The sequence below is a fragment of the Astatotilapia calliptera genome, chromosome 7 (assembly GCF_964374335.1).
Source record: "Astatotilapia calliptera chromosome 7, fAstCal68.1, whole genome shotgun sequence".
Classification (NCBI taxonomy): Eukaryota; Metazoa; Chordata; class Actinopteri; order Cichliformes; family Cichlidae; genus Astatotilapia; species Astatotilapia calliptera.
In genome coordinates, this window is record NC_137428.1 from 44290169 (window position 1) to 44310538 (window position 20370).

Below are 20370 nucleotides of genomic sequence, written 5' to 3' on the forward strand. Positions count from 1 at the left end.
GTTCAGGGGAAGTAACAAAGAAACATCTTCCGCTTAGTGAGTTGAGTTGCAGCCAACTGGATCATCTACTGATCCAGATCAGATTGGATATGAATCTGATGGGGCAGATTCACGTTCCGTTGACATTATTTATCTTTGTCTTTATATTAGGTTTTCAAACAATGAAAAAACTGTGTCTTGAAAAACGTTGACTACCTTTTCTACAGTCAGTCATTAAACCTCAGACCCAGTTAGTGAGAAAAAGGAACAGAAGGCTGAACTAATGATAATGATGAGTCACTGGTGTGAGATGACTGCCCTGGCAAGAATATTTTCTGCTCAGAGGCCCTTTTAACTCAAACATCAAGTCCCAGCTAGATCCAATCTTTGGGACAAACTCTAAAGAACGAAGAAAATGTTTCGGAATATTTAGTAATAAGTAATAATAAGTATGCAAATATGTTTTTATACAGAAAAGTTTTGACTTTAAATAACTTTTTCTGTTAAAATAAGATTAATTTATGTTGTCAAAACTCTGAAGGCTTAAGTAACTAAAATACTATATGCACTACAATCTCCTGATTTACAAATGAAATTGACACAAAGCTAAAGTATGAAAAACATGTTGCCATCATCGTGTCATTTTTGTGATAAATCAGTACAAACCAGAAATATTATACATGAACCAGGCTGTTGTTGTTGTTTTAACTTTTGTTGTTTATTTTTTAACTTTCGTTACCATTCTGTTTTTCATGCACTCTGAGTTTTACTTTCATCTTGCAAATATGCAACTTTTTAAAAACCTTTTTCACTAAATTATCTTAGTGTTGATTGTATTTGTCCAAAACTGTTTCCAAATTCTTTGCATCATTTATTCTAACCTGACACCCTAAAACCACTCACCAGTTAGTATTTTAATTAGATAAGGATCTACCAGAGAGAAGAAACTGTTTCCTCTGACATATGAAACAGCAAAAAAATTACTTGAGAAACACTGAAGTATTATGACAAGCCACTGAAGACAGCAACAGGTAGGAGCTAAAACACTATTATATCCAAAAAATGTTGACTGATTTGAAAAGAATAGTGAGATAACCTTGTAAGATAAAGGATATTATTAAAAAGATTTGATCTTTTTAAAATGTGGACAATTTGTTTACAGATATACTGCGAAATCCTTGAGTCATTTTTAATTTTATATTGATTTACCAGGATGAGCAAAAAGGACATCAAAAACAGAATGTAGTTAACATATGTATTCACATTCACAAGGGCTCTATCTGAACACCAAATATGAAGGAAGGTTTTACAAATATCTTTATTTTATATCATTATTTAGCACTTTTATCATTCCAAATCCACTGTAAATGACTATTTTGCTGCTTACAAATAGTATCATCCACAAACAAAAAGTTAATTTTGTCAGTATAAATGGTTATTGATCAAGAGGAAAAAGAAGAACTGCAAAGGACTCAGTCCAAAAGGCCAAATCTATTTTGTTGTTGTTCCTGGTTAGAGATCAGTAAGTCACACTAAAATTAAATAAATCATATTTTTTAAAATATTTTTTAGAATGTGTATTAATGGCATTTCGAGTCATGACTTGATAACATGTTCAGTTCTCCTACACAATATCATTTTTAAAATGATATGCTGTTTAGAATTTGTCATAAATATGAATATTTTTTAAATATATAATGAAATAAAAGTTTATGGCATGAACATATGAAATTGTTAGGGACTACAATTAGTCTGTTTTCATAAATTTTCCCCTACAGATGATGATTAGGCAAGTGAACTTGAACTCTGAACACGCAGGGAGTGTCCTTACACTACTGTAGGTGAATAGAGCAGATTGTTCAGCCACTGGGTGAACTTCGAGATTTGGTTCATCATTCCAAGCACTTATGTGTACGTTCTAGCACCTAAAATTTTCTAATTTTCCCTGTTTTGCTGATAATGATCATTTACATAAATTGGGGCCACTGCTGACATTTTAAGCTCTGAGCACAGAGCATGCATGTAGCAGAGCTATGTCGTATTTCTCTTTCACACACACATAAAATAATAATGGAGGAAGTATCTTACATTCTAACTGCAGAAACAGCTTTGTGTCCTGTTATATTCATATTATAAAAGTAGTATTTAACATTTGCAGTTTCAAGTGGAGCTCTTTCAGAACTATTTTGTATCCACTGATGATCTAATAGAGCATCTAATAACTGTTTTCTCCATTAATTGTTTGAGATGTAAAAATTATGAAGTCATCTTTCACCGAGAGTCATATTTCAAATAACTTCAAATGTGATCAAAAGTTCCCACTTTTAGCCCATCTTAAGAAGACGGAGTTTGGTTATTTTAAAGAGAAAACAGAGTTTGTCAAAAATAGCTGTGATTTATGTTGATGTTTGCTGACTTTTATCCACTGTCTGCCCTGCTTGTCCAGACCTATTACCATGGCCCCATCCTTCTTCTCCTCTGTTGGCTTCTGTGTAATTGGATCTATCACCTTAGCCCTTGCCCTACCTCCAACTGAGCCACCGCTCATCAATAACCATTCCTTTGTGGCTATATGGAACGCGCCAGTCGAGCACTGTAAACGTCTTCACATCCCGTTGGACACTGCAGCCTTCCAGTCAGTGACGACACCCGCAGCTGTGCCAGGCCAGTTTCTCACCATCTTCTATGAGGACCGCCTTGGTCATTACCCTAGAGCTGATTCTGTCAAGCATAAGCTCTACAGCGGTGGGGTCCCCCAAAATGGCAACCTGACAGACCACCTGGCCAGAGCCCAAAAACAAATAAATCACTACATCTCCCAGGATTCTTCTCCTGGGCTGGCTGTCATTGACTGGGAATCCTGGCGCCCCCTGTGGGACCAGAACTGGGGTTCAAAACGCATTTATCAGAAATTGTCCATCAGTCGTACCCTGCAGATGCTCCCGTTTTTATCATTAGAGCAAATTCTTAAACTGGCAAAGAAACAGTTCCAGCGGGCTGGACGTCACTTCATGGAAAAAACCATTAGCCTTGGTACTGGTGAGCGTCCAAACCGCCGATGGGGCTTCTACCTGTTTCCTGATTGCTACAACTATGGATGGAACAAGCTTGGCTACACGGGAGAGTGCTCCCACAAGACCCACAAGCAGAACAACCAGATGCTTTGGTTGTGGGAACGCAGCACAGCTCTCTTCCCATCAGTCTACCTTCACCAGAATCTGAGGAACTCTCCCCGGGCTGCGCTCTTTGTTCGTAACCGTGTTCTTGAGGCTCTGAGGGTGGCAGCATTGCCTAAACGTCCTTACGTTATGCCAGTCTATGTCTATTGCAGGCCACTGTACCGGGATCAGACCAAAAAGTTTCAGACCAGGGTGAGTGTTTGTGTTAAAATCACATTTATGCACATCATTCACTTCATCTTTATGATTACAATAAACAGCCCATCACATGAGGGTTTTGTCATTTGAACCTAAATAGTTATAAAATTTCTCACGTAAGAGCAAAAAGCATTCACAAGAACACAACAGAAAAACAACTCAACAAATGAAGATTTATGTTTTAAAAACTTTTGAAAATGACATAAAAACATCAATTAATACTGCTCTGAAAGGAGAATGAAGGCCTCAATTTAGAACTCTAATGTGATAAAGGTTTGGAGTTCATTCACTTTGAACAGTTTGTAGTACCTTATATCAACTCTACCAAGGTTTATCTATAGGTTTTCTATACTGGATTCTAAAAGATGTGAATGAGAGAGAAGCTGGGGGGTGTTTTGGGGGCCTCGAGGATAGGGCATTAAATTACTTTGAGCCTTTTTATTTAAAAAAAAAAGTTTCGTTCCTGCTCTTTCAGAGAGATCTAATCAGCACGATCGGAGAGTCTGCAGCACTTGGAGCTTCTGGGGTCATAATATGGGGAGGTGCCAGAGACTACAACAACAAGGTAATTCACAGCTTACTGATATTTACTGGATGTTTTGATCAGATCTCCTATCATTAACCCTCCTGCCATCCTTTAAAAAACTCACACCCATCACCCTAGGGACCATTCTCAGCCACGCCATAAAAAGACCATATATCCATATTTTATTCCACTTTAAATTAGCCAACCTTGTAAAACTACTTCTCCCTGAAATATTCATGTAAAGTTTTAATTATATTTTCGTTGTTTTAACCCTTCAAATCCCAGTGTTATTACATGAGCGCCCTGTGTTATAAGCCCCAAAAACCAAAAAACGAAACTAAATATTTCCACAAAAAACCAGTTGAAGTAATATGTGATTGTCATTATAAGTAGGCCTTTAGATGGACCAAAGATTGGCACCAACATACATTTTGACCTGCCATTATTTTTTTGCATTTTTTTTGCAATTTAAAAATTAAAACTTCAAGGCCCTGAGTCTTCATTGACATCCAAGAAAAGAAGAAAAAATAAAATCATATGATGATAATTTGGGGTTGAAAAATAGCGTTTATAATGGAAGTCAATGGGCAGAAAATGGTCCCCAGGGTGATGGGTGTGGGGATTTCTGCTGCTCAGCCATTTTAGGCTGATTTAAGGAATTCACACTGGAATATTAACATTGACAGGTAAAAACTATCCTGTGGCAAGTTTGGTTATATTCCACTGAACACAGTGGAAATGGCAGCCATTTAACACATAGCAGTGGCACAAAAAGGTCCCAAGAAGGCAGGAAGGTTAAGGGATATTCTAACTCAACACAATATTGACATGTCAGCATTAAAAATCTACCAGCTGAGCAATGTGATTCCTTCTCAACATTGCAAATCCAGTGTTTGTTTGTTTCATGAGAAGAGAAAAGACTTCAAGTATCACACGAGCCACCCGAAGTTTCTGCATTTGTCTTTAGCCATAAAAACTCTATATTAGTAACTCTTCACAGGTCTGAAAACAGGAACACAACTGGCCAGCCTTGCATCAACAAATAATTAACATGCCTTTGTTTCCTCTCTTAAGAGGAACTAACAGTTGTGACTGTTTATCTGTGTTTACCAGACATGTGAAAGAGGTATTGCAGCTTCATTTGCTGCAGCCGCTTTTTGATTTGGTATATCTTTTTCTTGTCATTTGATGTTCACACAATCACAATATCTTATTGTCTTACAACCAATTTAAAGTGGCACAACTGAATGCAAATTCTAATTAAGAATAAAACAGACCATTTAGATGGTCTTACTGCCACTATCCGTGTTCTCAGTCCAGTTGACGTTCCTCCTTTGGACACAAACATCCATTAAGCAATATGTTTTATTTGGACTTTAATTACCCCAATAAAATATTTTAGCTGACATTCATCTTGAAGTTCTAAGATTTTTTTTGTACATACTTTTTGAACACCTGAACCTCTCATATAAACTCCTGTCTTTGCAGGCGTCCTGTGATGCTCTGTCCAAGTACCTGAGATCCACATTGAACCCTTACATTGCTAATGTGACTGCAGCCGCCAAGCTCTGCAGCGAAGTCTTGTGTCAGGGGAAGGGCCGCTGTGTCCGGAAGAGCAACAACTCTCGCCACTACCTGCACCTAAACCCCACCCATTTCCACATCATACGAGCTGATAGGAAGTATGTGGCTATTGGCCTCCCTTCTGCTGCTGACCTCAGTGCCTGGGCTGAAAACTTTACCTGTCAGTGCTACGCAGGGCGGAACTGTTCTCCCAAACTAGTACACCCAACCACCATGAAACTCATTTGGATTTAATGTGTGAGGAAAGTAGAATTCGTTCATGTGATTATCTATCATTCATCTATTTTCCAAAAACAGAAAGGAATGTAAGTAAATGATTCCCTCAAAATATAGTGCTATTAATACTAATAACAACAACAACATCAACAACAATAATAATAATTGTTAAGACAAGCTATACTTTAAACTTCAGTTTTAACTATTTAAAAGTAAATGGGCCTTAATTAAACTAAACTCAGCTCAACTAAACTGAATTTTGAAAAATATACCTTCATCTAAAGTTGAGTAGATGAAGCGTCTGTCTGTTACATTACAAAGACTCTATTTGGAAAGACATTTTTTAAACATTACCTGTGTTGTAAACATCTGAGCAGGACTGTCAGTCATATTTTTTTTTATGAATTTAAATAGGCCAGTCATATAGGTTTGAACTTTGAATCTGGCCCAGATTCATCCATCAGTGTATAATTGGGGTCTGTAGTTAAAATTGCTTTGAGTGATCAGTTAGAATAGAAAAAGTGCCCCTTCTGATGCTTTGTTTGAACTTCAGCAGGTCATCTTGACCATGCTACACACCTAAATTCAGTTGCTGGCCTAATTGGCTGATGACACATTAACAGTATGGGGTGATTTAACAGATGTACCTAATGAAGTGGCCGCTGAGTGTATGAATCAACAAATAATAATAAATAATACAAAAAAAATGGAGACGTTTCCTTAATAAATGACATGAGCAGAGCAACAACAATACAAATACATGCAAATATTCATGTCCTCAGAACAGTGACATCATTCTTCTATAGCATCTTATTCATGTGCTTGTAAATCAGAATGATTTGATGAATGAAATAAACACGAGTGTCACAAAGAGAATGAGTGTGTTTTGTGTTTGATAGATGTTTTTAAGTATATGGCTACTTTACCAGGTTTATTAACGGGATTAAAAGTAAATTTTTCTAAGCCACATTATGAAAAAAACAACTAATGGTGACAACCTACAAAAATGATTTGCAACACATAAATTTGCACCTTAATCCTAACTTTCCCATGACTGACCAAATATGTTATTTTTTCCATACTCCTTAAAAAAATGTTTAAAGTTCTCCAGGCTTTCTAAAGGTCTTTAAAGATTTTCCTTGGACACTGACTCCTTATTCAGTGATTTTCAGTCTAGTCCTTGTGCCTGGACATTTTTAAAGGAAGCAATTGTGGTGTACAAAATACAAGAAAAAGAAAAAACAAAACAAAATATAAGAAATAAAGAAATATGAGAAATATAACTTAGCTAAGAACTCCTTTTAAAATGTATATGTAGCCACATTATATGTTGTAAAAACATTTTATTTTAATTTATTTTAATTTATTCCCATTTTAATGTATGAAAAATGTACAACAGAAGGACAGGATCTAAAAGTCATGTCCTTAAGAAAAAAGGAAAATCCAGCAAGGGCCTAATACAGAATTTGGGAGATGTTTCTGGCTCTTCAGCTGATCCATTCATAGTTAAAGCTTCATCAGAAATGGTCACAGTTCATGGGTGGTTATCAGGAGGCCATTCTTAACAAAGGGAAATGGGAATAAAAGGCAGAAGAATGCCAAATTAGACAACAACCAAATTTGTAATGTTTGCTAAACATTATTGTCAATAAGTAAGTAGGAGGTCAAAAGAGAGGTTAAACAGTGATTGTCTACAGCCATCTGTAAAACACACAGGAGGCTCTGTTGTGCTTTGAGGCTGCATTTCAGCTAGTGATGTTGGATTAATGATGTTGGACTTTACTTAATCCAGAAAAGTAAAGTCAGATTTTGGAAAGACTGTGATTTGAAACAGCTGCCACAGTCCCTGCGCCTGCCCGGTCAGTCCCGCGGCTACAAATATTTTGGTTTGGCTTTTGCTTTCTCGCGCGCGGTACTATCGCCCTGCCTGGGCGGAGCTCATGTTGGGCTCTCGCCTTCACCTACACACCTGCAGTTAATAACCCACCTGTGATTCATCACTTTGTTTGCTGGCCTCTTCATAAGGCAGGAGCGCTGAGCTACTCGTCGCTGGAATATTGAGTAACTCATGTTAGTAAAAGCTCGGCTCTGCAAACTTCTGGTTCTCCTAGTGCTAGCTTTGTAAATAGATTTCCTGGACCTGTCCCGAATCATGAACCTTGGATCCCCTGAGTGTGAGGAAGGAATTCCCCGCGAGCAGCGAGAGGAGCTGAGTGAGTGTGGCGATCCCGTTTCCACTAACCCAGTGGATCCCTGGAAACCCCCACCTTCCCCCCACCTGTATCTAGAGCACCTGGTGTTGCTTAATAAAGAACTGTGTAACTGTATTCCTCAGTCTACGCCTGAGTCCGTCCCGCCTGACAAAAGTTTCCTTTTACAGCATGGCAATGATCCCAAACATGTAATGCAGTAAAAGCATACACAGATAGAAGAATACACAACAGAACACTATCGGCCTCCCAAGAACCTGAAACTCAACATTATAAAAATAAACATTACATTGTTTCAAAAATTTAAGATTTTTTCCACAACTAAAGAACTAGGGCTGGGAATCAATAAGAGTTTAGCCATTCTGATTCCATTATCGATTCAATTCTCTTATCAGTTCTCACTGTTGTAATCATGATTGCTAAACAGAATTACAATATTACTATTTTGCAGACTGACTGCCTGCTATGTGGTCAAATGCTTTTGCATGTTGGAGGTATTTCCCCTCTTTGTTGAGATCACTTTTGGGGTCATTTTTTTGGTTCTCAAAAGAGTAACGTATTACACATACTATACAGAATATTTTTATTACAGTAATGCAGTACATTACATCACTGTTTCTATGTAAAATGAACTTAAATATGTTGTCTCACAATTATAATTTAAGAATATAAACCTATCAGTTACAGTCCCACACACCAGCACAAATCCCTATCCTAATGAGGACATACATATTATCTTCCTCTCATTAGCTAAGTATGGTCACAAAGCAGAGGAAAACCAGTCTTTGTAACACAGTGCTTATATTGTAGAAACCTGAACAGGTAGAAACAGAGGATCATCATTTTTTTTAGCTGTTGAAGTTCAGGGTCTGGCTGCTGGGGTGAGATCAGCATTTGCTCAGATTTAACTTTACTCTGGATTCTTTGCTAGCTTAATGTTAGCATGCTGTCTGTGTGCTGCTTTCTGTCCTGGATCCAGTTTGCACTATGGCATCGTGCTCTCTGAACTACTGGGCACTGGTTCTTGATTCCCATCCATGTATAGTTCCACAAAGGTTAGACTATTTGTACTGTAGACTTATTGGGTTTCAAATCTTAACCAAACAAGAGATTTCCTTAAAATCAGACTTGGACTTAGAGTTTTGTATTGTCATTGTGCAGTTTCTTGCACAATGAAATTGGGTAGGTGGACCACAAAGGTGCAAAGGTAAGAAGAGAAAACAATACACAACAAGGGGAAAACAAATAAATAAACAAAATAAAATAAAAAGCATACAAGTATACATATATGTAAGTGAAACTACATGGAGTATGCGTAAGAAACATTGAAACAGAAACATTATGGGTCTGTATAAAATGACTAGTGTTAATCAAAGTTAGTAATTTGTAGAAACAGTTTACAGAATTTAATTACTTGGCACAATTTAAAATATACCCTTTCTTTTGTTATGTAAAAACAACATTTAAAATCTGTTGTTGTCTGTGAAGGTTCTCAGTCATCCAGGTCATCGTAGTCAAAGGAGCTTGCAAAGAAAAGCGTCTGGACTTCTTTAAGTTGCTTGAAGACGTTTCACCTTTCATCCGAGAAGCTTCTTCAGTTCTAAGGTCAACTGGTGGAGAGTCCCAGATATAAACCTAGTGGGAGTAACCCCCCACAGAGGGACAAAAGGACCCCCTGATGATCCTCTAATCGCCTGAGCCAAGGTGTGAAACTGGGTGTGGGTCCCAATCAGCCAGAGTTTCGGGTGTGTTCATTGTGAAACCTGGCCCCACCTTATCATGCGAATTCCTGAGGTCAGATGGCCCAGGATGTGAGTGGGCGTTAAGGCGTCTGGGAAGGGATCTCAAAACTGGATTATAGATGGCAGAGAGTTGGTGTCGTAAACCCCCGCCTCTGTTCAAAGATGGTCGCTCACAGTGGACATAGATGCTTCTTTCACTCCTCTTTCAAACCATCTGTCCTCTCTGTCCAAAATGTGAACATTGGCATCCTCGAAAGAGTGTCCTTTGTCCTTAAGATGCAGATGGACTGCTGAGTCTTGTCCTGTGGAGGTGGCTCTTCTGTGTTGTGCCATGCGCTTGTGAAGTGGCTGTTTGGTCTCTCCAATGTAGAGGTCTGAGCATTCCTCGCTGCACTGTACAGCATACACCACATTGTTAAGTTTGTGTTTTGGCGTTTTGTCTTTCTATTGTAGCCAACCTTTACACGGAAGAAGTGGAAAGGAAGGCTCTTGGCTCTTTCAAAGGAACAGTACCCAGCCACTGGTACAGATATGTGGACGACACCTGGGTCAAAATCAAGACACAAGAAGTGGAATCCTTCACTGCGCACATTAACGCTGTGGATAAAAACATCAAGTTCACCAGGGAAGACACAAAGGACAACTGTTTGCCTTTCCTGGACTGCGCCGTGCACATTGAAGAGAACGGCAAACTCAACATCGAAGTTTACCAGAAGCCCACACACACGGACCAGTACCTCCACTTTGACTCCCATCACCCTCTGGAACACAAACTTGGAGTAATTAGGACCCTACACCACCGGGCAGAACATGTTCCCTCTAAGCCTGAAGGAAAAAAGAAGGAACACACACATGTAAAGTAAGCACTCAAAACGTGCGGCTATCCTAAATGGGCGTTCTTAAAGTCAGCAAAGAGGCACAGAAAAGAAGACCAGACACCAGCGAGGGAGGATAAGAAGGACAGACGCAACAACATTGTCATCCCCTATGTAGCCGGCGTATCAGAGAAACTCAGGAGAGTTTTCTCCAAGCATCCCGGTGCATTTCAGACCCAGCAACACGCTCAGACAGAAACTGGTTCACCCGAAAGACAAAACGCCAAAACACAAACTTAACAATGTGGTGTATGCTGTACAGTGCAGCGAGGAATGCTCAGACCTCTACATTGGAGAGACCAAACAGCCACTTCACAAGCGCATGGCACAACACAGAAGAGCCACCTCCACAGGACAAGACTCAGCAGTCCATCTGCATCTTAAGGATAAAGGACACTCTTTCGAGGATGCCAATGTTCACATTTTGGACAGAGAGGACAGATGGTTTGAAAGAGGAGTGAAAGAAGCCATCTATGTCCACTGTGAGCGACCATCTTTGAACAGAGGCGGGGGTTTACGACACCAACTCTCTACCATCTATAATCCAGTTTTGAGATCCCTTCCCAGACGCCTTAACGCCCACTCACATCCTGGGCCATCTGACCTCAGGAATTCGCATGATAAGGTGGGGCCTGGTTTCACAATGAACACACCCGAAACTCTGGCTGATTGGGACCCACACCCAGTTTCACACCTTGGCTCAGGCGATTAGAGGATCATCAGGGGGTCCTTTTGTCCCTCTGTGGGGGGAAACACCCACTAGGTTTATATCTGGGACTCTCCACCATTTGACCTTAGAACTGAAGAAGCTTCTCGGATGAAAGGTGAAACGTCTTCAAGCAACTTAAAGAAGTCCAGACGCTTTTCTTTGCAAAATCTGTTGTTATGAGTAAAGATCTTTGGTGAAACCAGCCATCTGGTCCATACATTTTATCACTTTGATAACTAACCTAAAGGTGGATTTCCTTCTTATTACATTTCCACAAACAAATGACCAAGTTCAAACACTCACATTCTTTGCGTGTCTGGACAGAGACTTTGTCTGCGAGTGGTAGCGGTAGGACAGATTGTTCTCAACCCAGAGGTTCCTCAGCTATCTTCCTCCAGGCAGTAAGGAGGGAACCTGGAACACATCAAGACAGCCCAAAAAGGAGGGAACACCTCAAGGAAGCAGATCATTCAGCTCTGACAAGCTACCACAATTGGTCCACCTATAATTCAAGCACTTGCAAGAGCTTATTTAACGAGGAGACTAACGGGTATTAATTACTCACTGAGGGCTTACTTTGGACCAAAACAAATTGGACCCGCAGAACAAGTAAGTACATAATTAATGAGACTTCATTTACCTGATTAACATGTTTATATTTAAAGTTTGATTGAGAGTTTAGTAGGGATTTATTATAGGGTCAAGTTTGCCAGCAGCTCTGAAATGCTTTCTACTTTAAATATAACTTGGCAAGAGTGTAGTGTTGAATAAATAGAACTCAAATAAAACTGTCATTATGTGGGTTAGGAAACATTTTCTAAGGTCAAGGTTTTTTTTAATAACTGTTAAAACTATGTTAATCCCAGGGATGGTCCTTGCAAAACTACACCCAGTTCACAAAATGCTTTAACACTGTTTGAAATGTAAATAAACACAGAATTTAATGATTTGCAAATCTCATGAACCCATATTTTATTCACAATAAAACAACAAACATATTAAATGTTTGAATTGAGAAGAAACACAATGTTAAAAAAATATTAACTCATTTTAAATTAGATTTTTTGTAAATTGTACTATAAAAAACAATTGGATGAACATTTGAAAACTGATCAGGTTAACCGGCAACAGACTATTGAAATTCATTATCATCAGGATGTCCTAAAAACTCCATGAAAAGCCTGCATTTGATCCAAAATGCTGCATTTGATCCAAAGGCTTAATTTCTTCTTAGGAGAGATGTAGATTTGAGGAATAGATGGTTAAAGAGCACTGACAGGTACTAGCAAGAGAGAGCATATTTCTCTCATACTGGCTTCTCTTTATTGGCTCCCTGTTAAATCCAGAATCAAATTTTAAATCCCTCCCCTCACATACAAAGTGTTTAAATAATCAGGCCTCATCTTACCTTAAAGACCTCATAATACCATTTCACCAAAGTAGAGCACTTCGCTCTGACACTGCAGGCTTACTAGTGGTTCCTAACGCAAGTACACACACACACACACACACACACACACACACACACACACACACACACACACACACACACACACACACATTAGCCGCTTATCCTAACGCTAACCATCAAAAATGAATGCCTAATCCTAAACCTCAGCCTAAACCTAACCATAACCTAATTGGAAGCCTGACACTAAAACCACCTTTTGAGCCCAAACATTGCCTTCAAACTCGTAGGGATGGGCATTTTATCACCATAGGTGACTGCTAGTATAGTAAAGTAGAAGTAGAATACGAAACCTTTATATAAACAGCAGTCCATTTAACATTTATTTAGTTGTTGCAATCAACTCATTTAAATATTTCAGATCAACACAAACATTTTAATTATATTAAACAAAGGTAACCAAGGTAAATACAAAATACTTTCAAGTGATGATTTCATTTCTTAAGGATAAAAAGATATCCCCCTACAGCCTTTGGCAATTCAGAGTGGAAACATTTTGTTATTATCAATATTTCTTGTAACTTTGTAACTGTTCCAAGTGAATTGAGAACATCAGAGACATTAACTGTACCTACTGAGTAGCTACATTTCTGTTATACAACAAGGGAAGACCAAAGGGAAAGCCAAGCAATTGCTTAGTCAGCTCTTTTTCTTCAGTATATTGAGAACACAACACATCTTCTGCTAAAAAAAGAGCAAGTCATAAGGTTTCACTGCTGTCTGCAAAGCATGGGGAAAAAACTAAATCCTGGAGAAATCGCTTTGTGTGAAAAATAATCTTGAGCATTGAATCAATAAGATGCTCTAAAGACTTGCACCCTGCCATTACTTAACCCAACTTCTCTTACATTTACTAACAAGAATATGTATCATTAGTTCATCAAGTTTAATAAAACTAAAATTGAAAATTTGAAGAAAAAAAAAACTTTGTTGATGAAGATTTAGCAAATTTATTGTGTTTGTAACTGTATTTGCAACATTTGTAAATCTTCCAAAAGTTATTGTTTTGGAAGATTTTATAAGATGGAATTTTGTTTGGATATATGGTGTTATTAATAAGTGCTCTTATTAATGTAGCTTTATAAAAACTTTTGCTCCTGCAAAAGGAATTTAGTGTCTTTGCATGTGAGGCTAAATACTGAAGTCGTCACTTCGTGAACATGCAGGGGCAAGCCCGTCTTGTTGTCATGCATACAAAAGAAATGTTGGAATGTGGTAAGAACAAGAAAATGTTGGGAAAATTAAGAAATGATTTCATTAATGAAATTCCATCTTTTATACTTTGCCCCTTTTGAAGACAGAAAAAGAGCAATAAGTCTGGCATCAGCACAAATCTGTCCAAGCAAGATGAATATCAATATCAGGGCCTCAAACCTAACTGGTGTTTGTTTCCTTTTATGACAGATCTCATTCTTGTTACAAAATGTATGGAGTGAAACTGATCCATGAAACACAGCATTTTTTATTCCTGTTTGTCAGCGCAATGGCCCTGATATCCTCCTGTAGGTCCTTACCAAGGACAGACTACCCTATCCTTCCTGGCCATCACTTCATGTTCACGTGGAATGCTCCAACTGAACTGTGTAACATCCACTTTGGTATGCCCCTTGACCTCTCCTACTTCAGCGTTGTCAGCAGCACCCTGAAAACGGTGACCAACCAAAGCATCTCCATATTTTACATTGACCGCTTTGGCATCTTTCCCTATATTGACGAAGACACTGGAGAAATGCATGATGAAGATTTGCCGCAAATAACAGACATGCAGGACCACCATGACGATGCTGCAGATGACATCAAGCACTATATTCCCACCGATGGACCTGGCCTGGCTGTGCTTGACTTTGAAGAGTGGAGACCGCAGTGGATTCGAAACTGGGGAAGCAAATATATCTACAGAGAGGTTTCAATCGAAAAGGTCAAAAAGAAGAACACTTCACTTTCTGAAGATGAAGCAGAGGAAAGGGCAAAGATTGTGTTTGAAAGAGCAGCCAAGAGGTATTTTGTCCATCCAAATTGGGAAGAAACTGAGGCCAAAAAGACTTTGGGGTTACTACTTGTATCCTGACTGCTATAACTATGACTACAACCAGGACATGGTGGGCTTCACTGGAGAGTGTCCTGATATTGAGAAGCAGAGGAATGAAAATCTTTTGTGGCTCTGAAAAGAGTCCACGGCACTCTTTCCTTCCATCTACCTGGAGTTGGTCCTCAAAGACTCCTGGAAAGCTCGTTTGTTTGTTCGCCATCGCATCCAGGAAGCCATGAGGGTATCAACCCTCCCCCAAAGCACCTATTCAATCCCTATCTATGCCTACATAAGACCTGTGTACAAGGACAGCGTTGATGACTATGTGTCAGAAGTAAGACATCACTGCTCAACACACAGTATTGTATTGTATTACCTTGAGAAACAATTTGTGCTCTGTGTGCCTCACCAATCCTTGATGGAATGAAAGGTATCTGCCATCCAACATAGAATTTAGGGATGAACTACTTTCTAAGTACAAGGCTCTCATTCACAGTAAACTTTGTTCACTAACATCTTCCAGCACTATAGCTTAGGCTTCAGGCTATTCAAAAAACTTTTTTTTTCAGGCAGATGTTTTCCTCATCTTTATTCATTCTAATGTCAAAGTAGACAGTGAATCATGGAAAGCTACTTTAGCAGAGCACAGAGTACATGGAAACAAACAATTATGTTTTTTGTTTGTTTGCTTTTGTTTTTTGTTCTTATGTTTCAATTTTTAAAAGCCTTCAAAAGTGAAACCAGTATTAATTGTCCTGAAGCTACATTCTTTGTTATCCTTATCTTTTATTAGAGTTAAAACTTTTATAGTGTATTATTTACTCACTGGATTAAGCTAAAGCTTTAAGGGAACAACAATAAACATGGTTTGTTTACTTAATTTCCTATCAAATCTTCCATTATACTCAGGATTACACCCACGTTCCTGCACTCAGTCTTAAACAATGATTTCATAAAAACCTGTAACAATACATGACATTTAAAAACACACACACAAACACATGTTATCAGGGAATTAGGTAATTGCTACAAAGTATTTAGGAATAGGCTTGTTTTAGTCTTATACATGAATAATGAGTTTCAACTATCAGTCAACATTACTCTGACTCTTTCTGTTCTGTTTGTGAGTCCTCTTCACACACTGAGGTTAATTATGGAGTTCCACAGGGTTCAGTGCTAGGACCAATTCTGTTTACATTATACATGCTTCCCTTAGGCAGCATCATTAGAAGACATAGCATACATTTTCACTGTTATGCCGATGACACCCAGCTCTATCTGTCCATGAAGCCAGATAACACACACCAATTAGTTAGACTGCAGGAATGTCTTAAAGACATAAAGACCTGGATGGCCGCTAACTTTCTGCTTCTTAATTCAGATAAAACTGAGGTTATTGTACTCGGCCCTGAAAATCTTAGAAATATGGTATCTAACCAGATTCTTACTCTGGATGGTATTACCTTGGCCTCCAGTAACACTGTGAGGAACCTTGGAGTCATTTTTGACCAGGACATGTCCTTCAACGCACATATTAAACAAATATGTAAGACTGCTTTCTTCCATTTGCGCAACATCTCTAAAATTAGAAATATCCTGTCTCAGAGTGACGCTGAAAAACTAGTTCATGCATTTATTACTTCCAGGCTGGACGACTGTAACTCATTATTATCAGGATGTCCAAAAAACTCGCTGAAAAGCCTTCAACTAATCCAAAATGCTGCAGCAAGAGTCCTGACAGGGACTAGAAAGAGAGAGCATATTTCTCCTGTTTTGGCTTCCCTTCATTGGCTTCCTGTTAAATCCAGAATTGAATTCAAAATCCTGCTCCTCACATACAAGGTCTTAAATAATCAGGCCCCATCTTATCTTAATGACCTTGTAGTACCATATCACCCTATTAGAGCACTTCGCTCTCGCTCTGCAGGCCTACTTGTTGTTCCTAGAGTATTTAAAAGTAGAATGGGAGGGAGAGCCTTCAGTTTTCAGGCCCCTCTTCTGTGGAACCAGCTTCCAGTTTGGATTCGGGAGACAGACACTATCTCTACTTTCAAGATTAGGCTTAAAACTTTCCTTTTTGCTAAAGCATATAGTTAGGGCTGGACCAGGTGATCCTGAATCCTCCCTTAGTTATTTTGCAATAGACTTAGGCTGCCGGGGGATTCCCATGATGCATTGAGTTTTTCCTTTCCAGTCACCTTTCTCAAGTTCAAGTTCAAGTTCAAGTTCAACTTTATTGTCACTTCAACCATATACAGTTTAAAAATACACAGTGAGGCGAAACAACGTTCCTCCAGAAACCAAGGTGCTACAAGACAAGTTAGTGCATAAAAAAATAATAATATATAATATATCTAGTAATAATATTGTGCAAAAGAGCATTTACAGGTTGGTGTGTGCGATGGTTTGGTGGTGTAGGTCAGTGTGTTTGCGCTTTGTGTTGGTTAGTCAGTCCAGTCTCAATGTTTTGAGGTATTTGAGTTAAGCTGAGTGATAATGTTAGTGTATGTGTGTGTGTGCGTGTTTATCAGTCAGTCCCTTTTTGCTGAGGAGACGGATGGCTTGTGGAAAAAAGCTGTTGCACAGTCTGGATGTGCGTGCCAGAATGCTTCGGTACCTTTTTCCAGATGGCAGGAGTGTAAAGAGTGTGTGAGAGGGGTGTGTCCGATCAGCCACAATGCTGGTGGCTTTGCGAATGCAGCGTGTGGTGTAGATGTCCTCAATAGAGGGTAGAGAGACCCCGATGATCTTCTCTGCTGTTCCCACTATCCGCTGTAGGGTCTTGCGGTCTGATATGGCACAGCTCCCAAACCAGACAGTGATGCAGCCGCTCAGGATGCTCTCAATAGTTCCTCTATAGAAGGTGGTCAGGATCGGTGGTGGAAGCCGGGCCTTTCTCAGTCTTCTCAGAAAGAAGAGACGCTGTTGGGCTTTCTTGTGTCTCACTCACTATGTATTAACAGACCTCTCTGCACTGAATCATATCTGTTATTAACCTCTGTCTCTCTTCCACAGCATGTCTTTTATCCTGTCTTCCTTCTCTCACCCCAACCGGTCGCAGCAGATGGCCGCCCCTCCCTGAGCCTGGTTCTGCCGGAGGTTTCTTCCTGTTAAAAGGGAGTTTTTCCTTCCCACTGTCGCCAAAGTGCTTGCTCATAGGGGGTCATATGATTGTTGGGTTTTTCTCTGTATCTATGAAGCGCCTTGAGGCGACTTTTGTTGTGATTTGGCGCTATATAAATAAAATTGAATTGAATTGAATTGAAAATTGAATTGTGCAGTTTGATCTGGTTAACACCACTGGAGAAGCTGCTGCTCTGGGTGCTGCTGGCGTCATATCTTGGGGAGACATGAATGTCACAGACACAGAGGTAGATTGTACTTTTGATAGGAAATTGGTTGCTTTTAGGTATCTTTCATGCAAGACTTCAATCATAACATTTTAATCAAATGTTCCAATATCCCACAACCCTGCAGGACTCTTGCTTTGATGCACAACATCACTTGGAGCAGGTTATAAACAGGTACATTGTGAATGTTTCCACTGCAACACGCCTCTGTGGTGATGCACTTTGCCAGGGCCAAGGTCGCTGTATAAGGAAGCACTGGGATGATGACGTGTTCCTTCATCTGCACTCATGTCACTACCAGATCAAGCAGCAACACCGGGGTGGACCTTTGACTGTGAGCGGTGGTCTCTCACAAGATGACATCAACTTGTTCGACAAAAACTTTGACTGCATGTGCTATACTGAAAAGCCATGCCAGTCGGTCATTACGCTCAATGTCATTCACGACGCAGTCATCAACACAAGGAACCGCACTGCTGATAGGACACACTCCATCCTCCATGTACATTTATATTTGTGTGTCTTGGTGTGGGTGTTTGTGAGTGAGTAAGTGAGTGTGTTTGCCTTTGCCTCCGGTGGATAGACGATCATAAGTTTGTTTAAAGGAACTTTTTATTTCATTTCAACAGCCTTCTTTCATAAAATATGTCTAAACTAAAAAAGGGTTAAAATGGACTTAACCTGTGTTTTTGTGATTACCTGTCAATTATATACCGATAATTGACACCAAAGATCAGAAAGAACTGGGTATATCCTGTGCCATGTTCCATAATGGCTCTTATCGTACCACAAGAGGTCACCACAGTAGGAGTTTTTACCAGCACAAAATTCACAACCAAATACTGCCTTATGCTATTATTATTAGGCATTTACACAATAAAAGCCTCCCAAAATTTAATCAATACAAAATGCAACATTGTGATGCTAAAATTAACAACCTCAGGCCCTGCTACTGGCCCTCGCATTGGCTCTTATCTGCTGTGGTACTTAAAGCCAGCTGGTTAATAAAATAACTATGATAACAATTATCAGCTGCAACTAACATAATTTCTTTGTCACTGTACTAGTGAGTAGTGAATATAACATGCTTAGCATTAGGATTATTGAACAATTTAGTGGCAGGTGTGTTTTAATAACAGACACAGGTGGTGCTCTTTCTATGACACCAACTTAAGCAACCCCCTTTTCTATCTGAAAAAAGAACATCATTTTATTTCCAAATCAAAATTTTTTGCACCTCTTAAAAAGATATGCATTACAAACAACTGGAATAAGCAAGACATTCAACTGAATTTTAATGAGGTCCAGAAAGGGCATTTTTCTTGCACTGAAAAATAAAGTTGCATGCAAAAATACGCATGCTAAAAATTCTACAATTCCATAAATGTTTCTGCCATAAAAAACAGAAAGAATTACTACTGTGGTATTTCAACCCTAAGTGTTAGAAAAGATGATCACTTATAATAGTGGGAGATTTGAGTTAAAAGTGCTCATATTTTACAGGAAAAGTTTAACTGGGATGCAGAGTGGAAGACTATTACCACACTCACATCCACATGTTAAACACAGGGCTACAGCTGGTTAGATTAGCTTACCATAAAGACTGGAAATAAGTGGAGACTAACCTGCCTCAATACAACGATTCAAAACGTTAAAGTGACAACAGGATGCATTGTCCGCTGTAAAAATGTGCTGTATTGTGGTATGTGCAGAGTGCAGTACTGAGACATTCACTCATTGTTTAGTTGTGTGAATAACTGAATTCCAGGGCACAGTGACATTTTATGTTAGAACACATGTTTGGCTTCTGTTCACGTCCTCTCATCTATATTCAGGAGTGGTCAGCATTCAGAAGAATTCAGTATCTGCCTGCCTGTTGTGGGCTGCATGAATATTTTATGTCTGGGTTCTCTTCCTGGTTTCTGCTGTGATTTAAAAGTTTAGCAACCATTTGAAATTCCGAGCTTTTTCCTTCTTTGTTTTGCTTTGTTTTTTTCTTTGATTCTTACACAGTTAATTAGAATGTGATCAGAAGTAAACTGCTGTAGAAAAACAATAGGCACTACTTTTTTATTACTTAGATTCAGATGAAATTACATAAAACAATACTGTCATCAGTCATCATACTTATCGGTGATTTGCATATCACCTTAATGTTGCAGCTAGATTATACACTGCTGGTTAGCTTTATATATAAAAATACATCTCATAGTTTTACTAAATTTGGATTTAAAGACTGTAAAAAAAAAAGAAAAAAGAAAAAGGAACAACTAAACCAGGGGTCCTGTTCTCCTCTTCACTGGTA

The 20370-nt window shown here is 39.0% G+C and overlaps 1 protein-coding gene and 1 pseudogene across 2 annotated transcripts; both read left to right on the forward strand.

The window, feature by feature from the left end:
• Nucleotides 1-89: 89 nt before the first annotated feature.
• LOC113027409 (hyaluronidase PH-20-like) lies at nucleotides 90-6558 on the forward strand. The gene is made up of 4 exons (XM_026177018.2): nucleotides 90-1010; nucleotides 2426-3350; nucleotides 3832-3921; nucleotides 5371-6558. Exons 2-4 carry the CDS (start codon nucleotides 2436-2438, stop codon nucleotides 5698-5700), a joined length of 1335 nt encoding a protein of 444 aa, XP_026032803.2. The 5' UTR covers nucleotides 90-1010; nucleotides 2426-2435; the 3' UTR covers nucleotides 5701-6558.
• Nucleotides 6559-11589: 5031 nt separating this feature from the next.
• Nucleotides 11590-18972, forward strand: LOC113024934 (hyaluronidase PH-20-like; annotated as a pseudogene). Its single transcript, XR_013910539.1, has 4 exons — nucleotides 11590-11827; nucleotides 14091-15049; nucleotides 17997-18086; nucleotides 18193-18972. The product of XR_013910539.1 is annotated as a hyaluronidase PH-20-like (transcript).
• The last annotated feature ends 1398 nt before the right edge of the window (nucleotides 18973-20370 follow it).

Bases quoted from the DNA above. Each gene is read 5' to 3' on its own strand.
- LOC113027409 (XM_026177018.2), top strand. From the start codon at position 2,436: ATGGCCCCATCCTTCTTCTCCTCTGTTGGCTTCTGTGTAATTGGATCT. The intron at 3,351-3,831 runs GTGAGTGTTTGT...CTGCTCTTTCAG, and splicing joins CCAAAAAGTTTCAGACCAGG to AGAGATCTAATCAGCACGAT. The intron at 3,922-5,370 runs GTAATTCACAGC...CTGTCTTTGCAG, and splicing joins CCAGAGACTACAACAACAAG to GCGTCCTGTGATGCTCTGTC.